General features: G+C 40.7%; 1 protein-coding gene across 1 annotated transcript in view; it reads left to right on the forward strand.

Moving 5' to 3' along the window:
- The window catches only part of dicer1 (dicer 1, ribonuclease type III), a 51583-nt gene extending 40481 nt beyond the window's left edge, over positions 1 to 11102 (forward strand). The window contains exons 31-35 of the mRNA XM_021573889.2: positions 3730 to 3982; positions 4261 to 4529; positions 5685 to 5847; positions 6060 to 6135; positions 6391 to 11102. Of these exons, the coding sequence (XP_021429564.2) occupies positions 3730 to 3982; positions 4261 to 4529; positions 5685 to 5847; positions 6060 to 6135; positions 6391 to 6556 (927 nt within the window). The 3' untranslated portion in view covers positions 6557 to 11102. The remainder of the gene's footprint in view (positions 1 to 3729; positions 3983 to 4260; positions 4530 to 5684; positions 5848 to 6059; positions 6136 to 6390) is intronic.
- The last annotated feature ends 5345 nt before the right edge of the window (positions 11103 to 16447 follow it).

Consider the following 16447-nt stretch of genomic DNA (forward strand, 5'->3'; position numbering starts at 1 on the left):
AACCAATTTCATGAAGCTCCCGACGAACAGTTATTGTGCTGACGTTGCTTCCAGAGGCAGTTTGGAACTTGGTAGTGAGTGTTGCCACCGAAGACAAACTATTTTTTACACACTTCAGCACGCGACGTTTCAGTTCTGTGAGCTTGTGTGGCCTACTACTTCATGGCTGAGCCGTTGTTGCTCCTAGACATTTCCACTTCACAATAACAGCACTTACAGTTGACCGGAGCAGCTCTAGCAGGGCAGAAATTTGTCAAACTGACTTGTTGGAAAGATGGCATCCTATGACGGTGCCATGTTGAAAGTCACTGAGCTCTTCAGTAAGGCCATTCTACTGCTAATGTTTGTCTGGAGATCGCATGGCTGTGCGCTCGATTTTGTACACCTGTGCGCTTGATTTTGTACACCTGTCATCAAAGGGTGTGGCTAAAATAGCCGAATCCACTAATTTGAAAGGGTGTCCACATACTTTTGTTTATGTAGTGGACTTATGTGTGTAAATATATATATTTTTAGCCATGCTTGTTAAGTGTGCCTTGAATTCTAAATAAATCACTGACAGTGTCACCAGAAAAGCACCCCCACAACATCACACCTCTATACATACATGTGTGTGTATATATATATATAGATAACCATATACAGTGCCTTGCGAAAGTATTCGGCCCCCTTGAACTTTGCGACCTTTTGCCACATTTCAGGCTTCAAACATAAAGATATAAAACTGTATTTTTTTGTGAAGAATCAACAACAAGTGGGACACAATCATGAAGTGGAACGACATTTATTGGATATTTCAAACTTTTTTAACAAATCAAAAACTGAAAAATTGGGCGTGCAAAATTATTCAGCCCCCTTAAGTTAATACTTTGTAGCGTCACCTTTTGCTGCGATTACAGCTGTAAGTCGCTTGGGGTATGTCTCTATCAGTTTTGCACATCGAGAGACTGAAATGTTTTCCCATTCCTCCTTGCAAATCAGCTCGAGCTCAGTGAGGTTGGATGGAGAGCATTTGTGAACAGCAGTTTTCAGTTCTTTCCACAGATTCTCGATTGGATTCAGGTCTGGACTTTGACTTGGCCATTCTAACACCTGGATATGTTTATTTTTGAACCATTCCATTGTAGATTTTGCTTTATGTTTTGGATCATTGTCTTGTTGGAAGACAAATCTCCGTCCCAGTCTCAGGTCTTTTGCAGACTCCATCAGGTTTTCTTCCAGAATGGTCCTGTATTTGGCTCCATCCATCTTCCCATCAATTTTAACCATCTTCCCTGTCCCTGCTGAAGAAAAACAGGCCCAAACCATGATGCTGCCACCACCATGTTTGACAGTGGGGATGGTGTGTTCAGCTGTGTTGCTTTTACGCCAAACATAACGTTTTGCATTGTTGCCAAAAAGTTCAATTTTGGTTTCATCTGACCAGAGCACCTTCTTCCACATGTTTGGTGTGTCTCCCCGGTGGCTTGTGGCAAACTTTAAACGACACTTTTTATGGATATCTTTAAGAAATGGCTTTCTTTTTGCCACTCTTCCATAAAGGCCAGATTTGTGCAATATACGACAGTGCTCCTTGGGATGTTTAAAGCTTGGGAAATCTTTTTGTATCCAAATCCGGCTTTAAACTTCTTCACAACAGTATCTCGGACCTGCCTGGTGTGTTCCTTGTTCTTCATGATGCTCTCTGCGCTTTTAACGGACCTCTGAGACTATCACAGTGCAGGTGCATTTATACGGAGACTTGATTACACACAGGTGGATTGTATTTATCATCATTAGTCATTTATGTCAACATTGGATCATTCAGAGATCCTCACTGAACTTCTGGAGAGAGTTTGCTGCACTGAAAGTAAAGGGGCTGAATAATTTTGCACGCCCAATTTTTCAGTTTTTGATTTGTTAAAAAAGTTTGAAATATCCAATAAATGTCGTTCCACTTCATGATTGTGTCCCACTTGTTGTTGATTCTTCACAAAAAAATACAGTTTTATATCTTTATGTTTGAAGCCTGAAATGTGGCAAAAGTTTGCAAAGTTCAAGGGGGCCGAATACTTTCGCAAGGCACTGTTTCGCAAAGCACTATATCTGAACCAGAATGGCCCATAGGACAGGAGCCAATTTCCTGTTTCTGTAGCTTGAGGCAGCTTTGATGTACAAGTAAACACGATGCTAGTCTATCGCAGGGCTAGGTGGATAAGTGCTATATAAATCCATAAAATTATATATATATATATATATATATATATATATATATACAGTACCAGTCAAACGTTTGGACACCCCTACTCATTCCAGGGTTTTTCTTTACTTTTACAATTTTCTACATTATAGAATAATAGTGAAGACATCAAAACTATGAACTAGCACATATGTAATCATGAAGTTACCAAAGAAGTGTTAAACAAATCTAAATGTATTTTATATTTGAGATTCTTCAAATTAGCCACCCTTTGCCTTGATGACATCTTTGCACACAATTGGCATTCTCTCAACCAGCTTCGTGAGGTAGTCAGCTGGAATGCATTTCAATTAACAGGTGTGCCTCGGAAATTGCAGCCCAAATAAATGCGTTAGAAAAGCAATGAACATTAGACCGGTGGAAATCTGTCCTTGGTCTGATGAGTCCAAATTTGAGATTTTTGTTCCAACCACCGTGTCTTTGTGAGATGCAGAGTAGGTGACCGGATGATCTCTGCATGTGTGGTTCCCATCATGAAGCATGGAGGAAGAGGTGTGGGGGTGCTTTGCTGGTGACACTGTCAGTGATTTATTTAGAATTCAAGGCACACTTAACAAGCATGGCTACCACAGCATTCTGCAGCGATACGCCATCCCATCTGGCATGCGCTTAGTGGGACTATGACCCAAAACACACCACCAGGGTGTGTAATGGCTTTTTGACCAAGAAGGAGAGTGATGGAGTGCTGCATCAGATGACCTGGCCTCCACAATCACCTGACCTCAACCCAATTGAGATGGTTTGGGATGAGTTGGGCCGCAGAGTGAAGGAAAAGCAGCCGACAAGTGCTCAGCATATGTGGGAACTCATTCAAGACTGTTGGAAAAGCGTTCCTCATAAGGCTGGTTGAGAGAACGCCAAGAGTGTGCTTGTCATCAAGGCAAAGGATGGCTATTTTGAGGAATCTGAAATATAAAATATTTTTTTATTTGTTTAACACTTTTTTGGTTACTTTATAATTCTATGTGTTATTTCATAGTTTTGATGTCTTCACTGTTATTCTACAATGTAGAAAATAGTCAAATAAAGAAAAACCCTTGAATGAGTAGGTGTGTCCAAACTTTTGACTGGTACTATGTGAGTGTATATAAATATTTACGTATTATTTCATTGTAATTTCCTATTTTTGTGTTGATTGCTACCCAATGTGGACCTGAAAGAGTTAATGAAATATTTTTTCTGTTTTTTGCTTTGGAATTTCCATTTAAAAAGCTACAAAACATTGTAACGTCATTATTTCATAACGCTTTTAATGTAAAAAAAAAATATATATATTGAAATCGAAAACCGTGATAATTTTTCAATTATTGTGATTTTATATTTCAATAACAATGTCAACGGATGAAAACAGGTATTACCGGTGGAGAGGAAGTTCTTCCACTGCAATACAAATACTTTTGGGCAGCTGATGCAAGCACACCATTTTTCTTCTGGAAAATTACCCTTTGTAGTTCAATAATAAAATCTTTCTCTATCAATATATCAAACAGGTGTTACCGGTGGAGAGTCGGACTCTGAGGGATGAGGGCGGAGTCACAGAGGTAGCGAACCTTGACGTCCAATATGGCTGGCTGAAGATCCCGCCCCGCTGCATGTTCGACCACCCGGACGCAGAGCGCACCCTCAACCACCTCATCTCCGGCTTTGAGAACTTTGAGAGGAAAATCAGCTACACCTTCCAGAACAAGGCCTACCTGCTGCAGGCGTTCACACACGCCTCCTACCATTATAATACCATTACAGGTTAGAAATATCACAATATTAGGTGAGGACCTAATAATAACACAAGGTGAGGGCCTGTAGTAGCACAGCAACCCAATTGCAATACAATCATACCTGAGGGGCTGTGATATCACAACAATACCATTAGCTGAACCATTGTAAAGAGGCAGGAAAAACCCTTTAAATAGTTGATTCCTGCTTGCCTTTAGTATGTCTGCTCAGTGATAAGCTTATTTTGTGTCGGCTTAGTATCACTCCTTCCTGCTCTCTTTCTCGTCCCCGCTCTCTCTCTGTCCCAGATTGTTACCAGCGGCTGGAGTTTCTTGGCGATGCAATTTTAGACTACCTCATAACGAAGCACCTTTATGAAGACCCTCGCCAACACTCTCCCGGCGTGCTCACAGACCTGCGCTCGGCACTCGTCAACAACACCATCTTCGCCTCCCTGGCCGTCCAGTACGACTACCACAAGTACTTCAAGGCTGTGTCGCCCGAGCTGTTCCACGTCATCGACGACTTTGTGCAATTCCAGCTGGAGAAGAAGGAGATGCAAGGCATGGACTCTGAGGTGTGTTTACGGTTAGGTGGTCCATCTCCGGGATTCTGAAGTTGGATTATATCTCAAATGGCACCCTATTCCCTATATAGAGCCCATTAGGGCTCTGGTCAAAAGTGGTGCACTATATAGGGAATAGGGTGCCATTTCAGATGCAGCTTTGGTGAAGAAGTTGTTTGTTGTGGTGTATTTATTGGTGCTTTCTGGATGAGAAACAAACGTTGCATGTGTTTGTTTGTCATAGTGCGATGTACATCTGTTGTATTTCTCTTGTTCTACTGTTCGGGATGTCCGCCCATTCCCAATTTTCCCAGCACACCCCAGTGTATATGTTGACCGAGAAATTTTTGCAGGGACAAAATGATAGCTTTTGGCCTTGTTGATAATTACTAACATTTAAATGTGTTTTGTGGGACATAATCATGTTTTTTCTGCCCCTAATGCTAATTATTAACAGCCCAAAACATGGGCTGTCAGTTCTTTATGAATCTGTTTTATATTTTGTTGAGTTTTGAGTATTGGAAAGAGAGTTGGATTGGAGTGAGAGCAGTTGGATTTAATTTATTTTGAAATGCCTATCTTGGCAGTGAATCTGGTCTCGTTTGAGCGGTGCTGGTTTTATGCCTAAGGGACAACATTGGATACAGTAAGAGGAAAAACAAATTCAGGAACATTGGTAAATATTTCTCCTTAATAAGCACAACTGGACGACGGGGTCTCCAGAGTGTGCAAGGGTACAGCCGACTAAGTTTTAGGGATTTAATACAGTAACAACTTGAATACAGTTCAATACCTGTATCACTTGTATTCAATACTTCTAATAAACTATTGACGCTTGCCGATTATACATTTGCAAACTTCTATAGATGTAGGCCTATACGTAAAATGAGGTGGGTAATAGATATTTTTCTCAGATGACATTTTCCAAGGAAAATGCTAAATTCACTCTGTAGCTAACGTTTACTTTTTTTCTACGCGCATTTGTTACTGGATGGATAGGATATGAAATAGGGGACAGTGCTCAGTCAGAGTTATTAGAAAGAGGCCACACTACAGCACAGACAATCATTTTTTTCCTTTAATCCACTCGAGACAAAATCTTTCTTTTTTTTCACCCTAATAAAAACAACTTGTACTTCATCTCTGTTATTCCACCCTTTCTTTCAGCTGCGGCGGTCAGAGGAAGACGAGGCGAAAGAGGAGGACATTGAGGTCCCCAAGGCAATGGGAGACATCTTTGAGTCGCTAGCCGGAGCAATTTACATGGATAGCAGGATGTCACTGGAGACTGTGTGGCAAGTGTATTATCCAATGATGAGGCCACTTATAGGTAAGGAGGAGAGAAACGGAGAGAGGGAAACTTCGACCACGTTTTAGATTTCCTCTTTTCTGATTGTTTGATAGTTCATGCAGGGAGGCTTTTAGTTCCACTGATTTGCAAAATGTAAAAGTTCTCATATTTGTCTGTCCCAGCGATACATCATATTGAGGAGGGTAAAAAGATGAGGGTTCGTGTTATAACACTTTTCTTTTCCCTCGCAGAGAAATTCTCAGCTAATGTCCCTCGCTCTCCGGTGCGGGAGCTGTTGGAGATGGAGCCAGAGACGGCCAAGTTCAGGTAAGAAGGTTTTTTTACACTATTTATTTGATGGTTTTAGCTTACATACTTGATTGCAATTAATGTCATCTTTCCCATGATTTTCTATCCCCTCACCCTCTACCCCATATAGATCCTAAAATTACAAATGCATTGTTTTATACAATATGTTACCATATTTAATCCGTTTCTAGAATGAAAGTTTTTCTGGTTGTGTTGCTAGGATGCCATTGTCCCTCTAGTGTCCTTTATGTAATTATTTGCCCTCCCCTTCAGCCCTGCAGAGAGGACGTACGAGGGGAAGGTCCGTGTGACGGTGGAGGTCGTAGGCAAGGGCAAGTTTAAAGGCGTGGGCCGCAGCTACCGGATCGCCAAGTCTGCCGCCGCGCGCCGGGCTCTGCGCAGCCTCAAAGCCAACCAACCTCAGGTCCCGAACAACTGAGCGTCACACGCTAACTAGCTAGCTACTGACGCTAGCAACTGACACTAGCTACCTACAACTGTTACTAGCCGGTAGTCACTGACGCTAGCTACTGACGCTAACCAGTAGTTACCGGTGCTAGCGATTGATGCTAGTTACCAATACAGTGCAACATTAGCCCTGTATCTCCAGCGCACAACGGCGCAGCCAGGGAACGTTCTGTAGAGACCTGGGGAAGTCCCAACGCAACAAGAGAGCTGATCTGGTCGTAACGGATTTTACGTTGGATGTTTTTTTGCGCAAACACAATCTTTACTTTCCTTCTCTGCTTTGTGTAAATCACAAGAGTGCTTTATTAACATATAGCAAAGTGTTAAAAAGAAGAAGAAAAAGGTCAGGTGTCGCTATGTTTATTTCAGTTTTTTTTTATGTTTGCTTTGTGTCAGTGAGATATGAGGCTTATGCTTATTATGAGTAGTTTTAGATGGTTAAAATCAAACGTGTAAATCAAAAACCGCTAAACTCCTCAGTCTGTGCACTAGTGCCAGTTTTAAAGTATTTTTTAAAAACGCTATGGCTAAGAACATGGCAAGCAGAGGCCAGACCACCGACGAAATAGACCATTGGGACCCACCTCTGTCTGAACTCTCTTGAAATGGTATTCTTAGGATGCGTCTCAAATGGCACCCTTTCCCCTATATACGACCCTATGGGCCCTGGTCAAAAGTAGTGCATTATATAGGGAATAGGGTACCATTAGGAATGCAGGATCAGTCATTATTGCACTTATTCCATTACTCTCTGTTGTGTTTAGAATTGTGTGGTCGGATGGACATAAATACTATACGTAACAATATCTATACATTTACGATGAAATATAAATATTATTTGCCTTACATACTAAGGCCCTTCCTCGTATCTTGAAAAAAAATGATAGAAAGTCAACATACCCAGTTACTGTAATTTAAAAATAGATTTTAAACAGCATTTGAGGATGCATGTTAGTGTAGCTTATGTATTAATAACCATGGCAAGTGGATGGCTTATATAAACATTATGCATCTATCAATATATCTAAAGTGAAAGAAATTATATGTTTACTATGACATAAGTTGGAACTTTGGTTTCAAGTATGGCTTTTGATACTAAGATTGATAATGTTCCTTTTGATGGTCATTTTTTTAGCATTTAGTTCTGTCTCTCTATTGGCTGTTGTTTAGCTTTTGAAAATATTATGAAAAAGAAGACATATTACCCAGGTAACATGCTGCAGATTTTGTATGAATAGGATACTTCTGTAAGGCCTTTTAAGTACAGTCTTTAGGAGACACAGACAACGTTGTTCTTCAACAGAATTGCGGTTCACACATCCCTTCACGTACCAAAGCTTATGCAGATGTGGCGCTACAGGGTTGCACATGTGAGTTCCTAGGGATATGGATACCAGCCTTTTTGTTGTATTATTTAGTTCAAACACATTGTGACTACATAGCTTCGTAGACTAAATGCTTTTATTTTCTCTCAAAAATGTCATTAGGCCCTCTTCACTTGAATACCTCAGTTGATTGCAATGCAACAACAAAAAATTGCTGCCAGGATTTTTTTCTCTCTTCATTTTAAGCTTGAATTTTTCATCCTTTTTGCACTGTACCTACAATACCTCTTTATTTGACCTTTGAAATCTGTCAGTTGGGTTGATTGACCTGTTTTAGCAGCCATCAAGCTGTAGAGGTTTTGCTTTGTTGTTGTCATTGTTTTTTCCCTCTCCCCTCTTTTGATTTAATGCTTGAAGATTTGGTGGAGTTAAACCAGAGGGTATTCTCATTCTGCACATACATAGGCCTAAAGTAATGTGTTTAGTCTCTGTCATTTGAAGAGGTTTGATGCTCAACAAAGAAATGAATTAGCAATGATCCGACGAGGGTTCCATCTGTACTGTAGCTTGTTGAGGTAAGCCGATTGCACTCTCTCTCTCACCTTGTGTGGCCAGCCCAGTCTTACTGTAGGTTGAAGACTCTTAAGATTCTAGATTCTAAGATCATTTCTCACTCTACTCTCAACTCACTTGAAAATGGCATTCCTCACAGCTGTTTCATTCCTTAAACTGTTACACCCGTGTTGTCCTAAAACAGTGGGTGTGCAACAAACGTAATTAAGCTCCTTCAAATGATTAACTTAGTAGTGCCCAAAGTGAATGAATGAATTAGGAGGTTTGTGGTGCATTTTATGGTGTTATATTTCATATATATATCATGTATGCTTTCGACGCTTTCTGTCAGTATGGCAACTTGGGCAAATGTATGGCTAAGTCATAAAATCCTACCGTAGGTATACTACCTCAGAAGACACTGCACTCTGATCATTGCCAGTCACAATGCCTTGTTTAAATATATATATATCAATACAAATTAACTGTTTTTTTCTGGACACAACTGCAATTTGACAAATATCTATTGCAGGGACATATATACTGTAGCCTTTTTACTGTGATATCCGTACGTTGAAAAATGAAATCTATCTATATACATATAGTACATATAGACATGTATAAACTCACGTAATTCTTTGCAAAGAGGCAATACAGAGTTACTTGTATCTATTTGATGATGTATATTTTTGACAGCCGAATAACGCAAACTAAAACAGTGCCTTTCGACTTAATCAAGTGAATTCTGCAACTCTTGCCTCTCGAAGGCAACCTTGCCTACAGTAGCTGCAACGGGCCCAGTACTGTTTGTTCATAGTGGGTATGTGGGTATGCATGCAATACTATTGCTTAACCTGGTGCCATACAATGGAATTTGGTTTCTGAACTTTGGAATACCCATGTAAATATGCTACTTTTATACATTATTGATAACAGCATTCAAAAGTTGCGCGTGTATGTGACTAGAAGGAAGGCTTAACTAAACTACAGTGGTGTATATTATATTGTAACGTTATTATATATATTCATATTCTGACAGTTTGTTTTATAACATATCATTTGACATCAGATGCCATCGTATAGAGTGCAATCTGGATTTACCCTCTCAAGCAGCAGTTGTGTGACCCCGTTAAGCATTCGTTAAGTAGTGAAATTTGGTCTATAGTGTACATTGGTTCCAAGGAGGGGGACTTCATCATAATAAGCATCAAGCATCGGACTGGAGATTGGAGATTCAGGCACTACCAGGCACACTCTCTCTATAACACTCAGTCAGTCTAAAGAACTGCAGCTAATGTAACATTCATCTGTATATGTTTTGGTTCTGTGTTCCGGAATTTCAATGCGTGCGTGCACACACACAAATGTTTTATTTGGGGGCCATGACTTTAAAATAATATGACATCACTCACATGGTGCCACACCCATTGTCTTTTTTTCACTGATGAATATACACAATTAAGAAATTATCATTCAAGACAGATGTTGCATCATGATCAATTTCCAACCTGAGTGTTGTATTAGTAAAGATGTTTGATGGGAGTGTAGTTATAAGGTAGTCCTCAATCGTTTGCGGACTGGCAACTGATCATCGTTTTTTGTTTGCTTTTTGTACATGTAGCACAATTTAGCATTGCACTTGGGCGCCATACTTTACCTCGTGTCAGAGAAAGAGTCAACGTGTTTTTATGATGGTGCCATTATGTGAAGAGGAGGAACTACTTGTGGTTTAGACTTTGCTGCTGTTTTGATTGCTGGTATTTTGGGGTCGTACTCTCTGATTGGCTCAAAGTCAAGTTGTCGGCCACTGACGAGCATAGTGGTTCTACAAGTAAAAACGACAGGTTCGTCTGTACCAGGTTGGGACACAGCAGGGGCGTCTTTTGTTCTAGCAAGAGAGGGAACGGCCTCCTACGGCACTAGTGCCTATCGGCAATCAGATTTCTCTGTGTGTCTGTACCATAAGAAGCGATGGAGGGGAAAGATACGATGAATACACTAGTAAAGAATTAAAAGATCTCTGCGATAGGACGGGGGCTAAAATGTAATTGTTGTGTATGCATCGATGTCCTGCCTTCAATGTTATTCTTTGATTATTGAATTGTAATGCAACCCACAAACCGCCATGTCCTCCAATAGGCATGACTTGAATTATGTTTAGTCAACTATTTCCCCCCTTCGAGTTAGATTACATTTAACTAGTTCCACACGAGTAGTGCAAGTCCAGTAGAAAGATGTGCGCCCCCCCCCCTTTATTTTGTGTATTGTACTACTATGATTTCAATCAACAACAAGCTTTTCCCAGCCCCTATACATTTGTAAACAAGCTCTTCTACATTGGACATTGGAGTAAAATAATTGAATAATCAGATGCGCTCTTTACAGCAGCAATTTGCTCTAGCGGATGGGGAGTCTTGACAGACAGTGACTTTTGGGAATGAACTAGTGAGAATGTAATTGTCACCAAACAGCGGAACACCAGCAGAATATAACAGAATGGAATGGAACAGATTTGATGATGTATTGATTTCAGTATGGGGACATATGGGCCATCACAACTTGCAGCGGAATTTTAAGGGACATTGAAAATAATACCAACTTCTCACTCATATCTACAATAAAGATGGTCGTTCATTCTGGTATATCACTCTGGGTATGTTATTATGAGTTTCCCCCGCTTTTATTGTGCCGCATTCAATGTTTGGTGTGCAATTTCATATACTTGAGTTTAGTATTCTTCTGTGATTTCATGTGCCAGATTTCCAAAGAGGAGAATTGAAATCAAATAGTCATCTAGTTTAACCCATAAACACTTGGGAGGAGACACGTCCAGGCCGAGATGACCGAGAGTGACCTCAACATTCCCCGAACTGAGTGATATGCAGGACATTTGTCAACGGCCTATGCTCCTTATAGGAGCCACGGGCTTGGGTCAGTTTCACGATTAAGATTACAAACTACACTCTATGAAATCTATGTTGACCTTCCAGTCCAGCGGTCAGTCCAGTATTTAATAGTAAGGCTTACTGTGTGTCTAAGTGGGGTTTACCGTGTTGTTGTGTGTGTAAGTGGGTTTCGCTGTGCGTGTGTGTTAGTGGGCACTGGTGGTGACCTCAGTACTCCGGCCCAGCTTTGTGAACCGCTCTACCCACCCTTTATGGCCGCTGAGAGGCTTCAGTCGAGCCCTTCTCTCAAACCACCCACCCTACCCCCCCCCCTCTCCCATTTTATCACATCAAGGCCTATGGAATAGATGGTATTAAGTATATGTTTGTCTGAGTGTACTTTTACACTCTCTCCGGGCTCTTTACGGGGTTGTGTGTTCAGTTTTTGTGCTTACACATGGCCCTGATTGCCAAGCTGAAGGAAGAAATAGTGGTTTATCCTGCTTGTTGGGGAGAGAAATGACCTCATGTACTCTCAGCTGTACAAGCATCTCACCAGGCATTTTGATAAAAATGTTTTATTGCACTACCACAGCATAGTCCAAGATACACATCTTACGTTTACTCTCAGAATTGTCTCTATTATTTTTAACTGCGTGGTTAAAGCTTTGGAGTTACTCTCTCCACAGTTAATAATTTTGCTTAACATCAGATCAAATCAAGAGTTTAAGGGTTGCGCTAAGAATATGGTTATTGACGAGACAGATCTCCCATTTCTGAGGCATAATAATGTACGTACGTTTCTAAGCCACCATTTCCTGTGTCTATCCCATTGAGGGTCCTTTATTTGAGGCAATATGCAATAATGTCGGACAGAATCCAGACCTCATTCACCTAACCTTGATGATCTGTGTTTACAGCAGATTAAAGAGAAAAAAACGGGATTTCAAATAACTAAGCGTTCAACCTGCAAAAAATGCATTTACCAATCTCTGATTGCCCCTTTAATAGGCTCTTTATCCTGTCCGCCCTCTAACCCGCCGGCCCTCCTCTATCTTTCCATCTCTTTCCGACTGTCTGTATGATACACGGCCTGCTTGATGTGCTGATGTCACCCTCAACCGGCCTGAGGCTTATCACAGGTATATTATCTCATTTACCCTGCCTGGGCTCTGAGGCCTACCTGAGGTGCCTGATGCTATTTATGACTGACTACAACCTTGGAGGGGGAAGGGAAGCGAGGGGCCACAGGGGTTATATCCCAAATGACACCCTATTCCCTATTAAGTGTACTACCATAAGGCTACGGTCAGAAGTAGTGCACTGTATAGGGAATAGGGTGCCATTTGCGACACAAACACTGATCTACATTAGTCTGAACGGTAGAGGGAAATAAATGATAATATTCCTATTTTGTTGGAGTGCGCAGGGAGGCTCATCAGATATGTTTTGGGGTCCTGGAGCACAGCTTTTTGTTCTCTTTATATGGCTAACGTCCATACTTGTCCTTTTTGGAGTGTATACAGTGCCTTCAGAAAGTATTCACACCCCTTGACTTTCTCCACATTTTGTTGTGCTACAGCCTGAATTTTAAAATTGGCCTGCTCACAATACTCCATAATGTCAAGTGTTTTTTGAATTCTTTACAAATTAGAAGCTGAAATGTCTTGAGTCAATAAGTGTTCAACCCCTTTGTTATGGAAAGCCTAAAGTTCAGGAGCACTAATGTGCTTAACAATGCACATAATAAGTTGCATGGACTCACTCTGTGTGCAATAATAGTGTTTAACATGGTTTTTAATGAGTACCTCATCTCTGTACACCACACATACAATTTTCTGTGAAGTTCCTCAGTCGAGCAGTGAATTTCAAACACAGATTCAACCACAAAGACCAGTGAGGTTTTCCAATGCCTCGCAAAGAAGGGCACGTACAGTTGAAGTTGTAAGTTTACATACACCTTAGCCAAATACATTTAAACTCCGTTTTTCACAATTCCTGACATTTAATCCTAGTAAAAACTCCCTGTCTTAGATCAGGTAGGATCACCACTTTATTTTAAGAATGTGAAATGCCAGAATGATAGTAGAGATAATTATTTATTTCAGCTTTCATTTCTTTCATCACATTCCCAGTGGGTCAGAGGTTTACATACACTCAATTAGTATTTGGTAGCATTGCCTATAAATTGTTTAACTTGGGTCAAACGTTTCGGGTAGCCTTCCACAAGCTCCCCACAATAAGTTGGGTGAATTTTGGCCCGTTCCTCCTGACAGAGCTGGTGTAACTGAGTCAGGTTTGTAGGCCTCCTTGCTCGCACACGCTTTTTCAGTTCTGCCCACAAATTTTCTATGGGGATTGAGGTCAGGGCTTTGTGATGGCCACTCCAATACCTTAACTTTGTTGTCCCTAAGCCATTTTGCCACAACTTTGGAAGTATGGTCATTGTCCATTTGCGACCAAGCTTTAACTGATGTCTTGAGATGTTGCTTCAACATATCCACATACTTTTCATTCCTCATGAAGCCATCTATTTTGTGAAGTGCACCAGTCCCTCCTGCAGCAAAGCACCCCCACAACATGATTCTTCCACCCCCGTCCTTCACGTTTGGGATGGTGTTCTTTGGCTTGCAAGCCTCTCCATTTTTCCTCCAAACATAACGATGGTCATTATGGTCAAACAGTTATATTTTTGTTTCATCAGACCAGAGGACATTTCTCCAAAAAGTTCGATCTTTGTCCCCATGTGCAGTTGCAAACCGTAGTCTGGCTTTTTTTTATGGCGGTTTTGGAGCAGCGGCTTCTTCCTTGCTGAGCGGCCTTTCAGGTTACATCGATATAGGACTCGTTTTACTGTGGATATAGATACTTTTGTACCTGTTTCCTCCAACATCTTCACAGGGTCATTTTCTGTTGTTCTGGGATTGATTTGCACGTTTCACACCTAAGTACTTTCATCTCTAGGAGACAGAATGCGTCTCCTTCCTGAGTGGTATGATGGCTGCGTGGTCCCATGGTGTTTATCCCTGCGTACTATTGATTGTACAGATGAACCAGACTTGTGGAGGTCTACAATTTTTTTGGTGCTGATTTCTTTTGATTTTCCCATGATGTCAAGCAACGAGGCAGTGAGTTTGAAGGTAGGCCTTGAAATACATCAACAGGTACACCTCTAATTGACTCAAATGATGTCAATTAGCCTATCAGAAGCTTCTAAAGCCATGATATAATTTTCTGGAATTTTCCAAGCTGTTTAAAGGCACAGTCAACTTAGTGGATGTAAACTTCTGACCCATTGGAATTGTGATACAATGAGTTATAGGTGAAATAATCTGTCTGTAAACAATTGATGGGAAAATTACTTGTGTCATGCACAAAGTAGATGTCCTAACCGACTTGCCAAAACTATAGTTTGTTAATAAACAAGAAATGTGTGCAGTGGTTGAAAAACGAGTTAGGACATCTACTTTGACATCTACTTTGACTCCAACCTAAGTGTATGTAAACTTCTGACTTCAACCTTATTGGTAGATAGGTACAAATAAAAAAAAGCAGACATTGAATATCCATTTGAGCATAGTGAAATGATTACTTACACTTTGGATGGTGTATCAATACACCCAGTCACTGCAAAGATACAGGCGTCCTTCCTAACTCCGTTGCCAGAGAGGAAGGAAAACACGCAGGGATTTCACCATGAAGCCAATGGTGACTTCAAAACAGTTACAGAGTTTAATGTCTGTGAGAGGAAAAAACTAAGGATGTATCAACAACATTGTAGTTACTCCACAATACTGACCTAAATGACAGAGTGAAAAGAAGGAAGCCTGTACAGAGAAATATTGCAAATATTACATAACATGCATCCTGTTTGCAATAGGGCACTAAAGTCAATCTGTAAGAAACGTGGCAAAGAAATTAACTTTGTCGTGAATACAAAGCGTTATGTTTGGGGAAAATCCAACACAACACTGAGTAACACGCTTTATATTTTCAAGCATGGTGGTGGCTGCGTCATGTTATGGGTATGCTTGTCATTTGCAAGGACTAGGGAGTTTTTTGGGATAAAAATAAACGGAATAGAGCTAGGCAAAACATAGGCAAAATCCTAGAGGAAAACCTGGTTCAGTCTGCTTTCCAATCCACATTGGGAGACAAATTCACCTTTCAGCAGGACAATAACCTAACACACAAGCCTAATATACACAGGAGTTGATCAACAACTAACTTGTCAGAGCTTGAAGAATAAAAAATATATAAAAAAATGCAAATATTGTACAATCCAGGTGTGCAAATCCTTACCCAGAAAGATGCACAGCTATAATCGCTGCCAAAGTTGATTCTAACATATGGACTCAGGGGTGTGAATACTTATGTAAATGAGATATTTCTATATTTAATTTGATACATTTGCAAAGATTTCTTCAAAAATGTGGGTGAGAATTTATTTTATTTGATCCATTTTGAATTTAGACTTTATCACAACAAAATGTGGGGTCAAGGGGTATGAATACTTTCTGAAGGCACTGTATATAGTTTTTTTTTTGTCATAAGTTGCGTCCCAAAAGGCACCTCATTCCCAATATAGTGCACTACTTTTGACCTTTTGACCTACTGGCCAAAAGTAGTAAGTACGCTAAATGGGGAATAGTGTGTCATTCAGGATGCACAATAGACTTCATTTTTATATGGAATGCAAATTCTAGAAGGCCCTGTGCTGTTATCTACTCTGTGGTCATATTCGATGGCAGTGTGATTTGTTGAAGGGGCTGAGTGTGGGAATCAGAGGGTTATAGTGACTTATTACCTGTGTTGACAATGTGCAGGCTCGCGCCGCGTCATCTGACCCATTTATACTGCACTCTGTAAAAACAAAGAGATGACGAATAAATATGCAGAGGGGGGAGGAGGAGTGCATTGTTTCTCCACTCACTTCTTTGCCAAAAGCTTGCTCTGACCTCTGCAACGTGGGTCCCTTGATAGTGCTAAACTGTCTGTCACTCAGCAAACGCGCTTGCACAACTTGCCCTCCTGACCCCGGCATCTTGTTTTTCTCTTCTCCTTAAAGGCTGGGGTTGTGCTGCGACAACCCAAATTGAG

Source organism: Oncorhynchus mykiss, chromosome 19, assembly GCF_013265735.2.
Source record: "Oncorhynchus mykiss isolate Arlee chromosome 19, USDA_OmykA_1.1, whole genome shotgun sequence".
Taxonomy (NCBI): domain Eukaryota; kingdom Metazoa; phylum Chordata; class Actinopteri; order Salmoniformes; family Salmonidae; genus Oncorhynchus; species Oncorhynchus mykiss.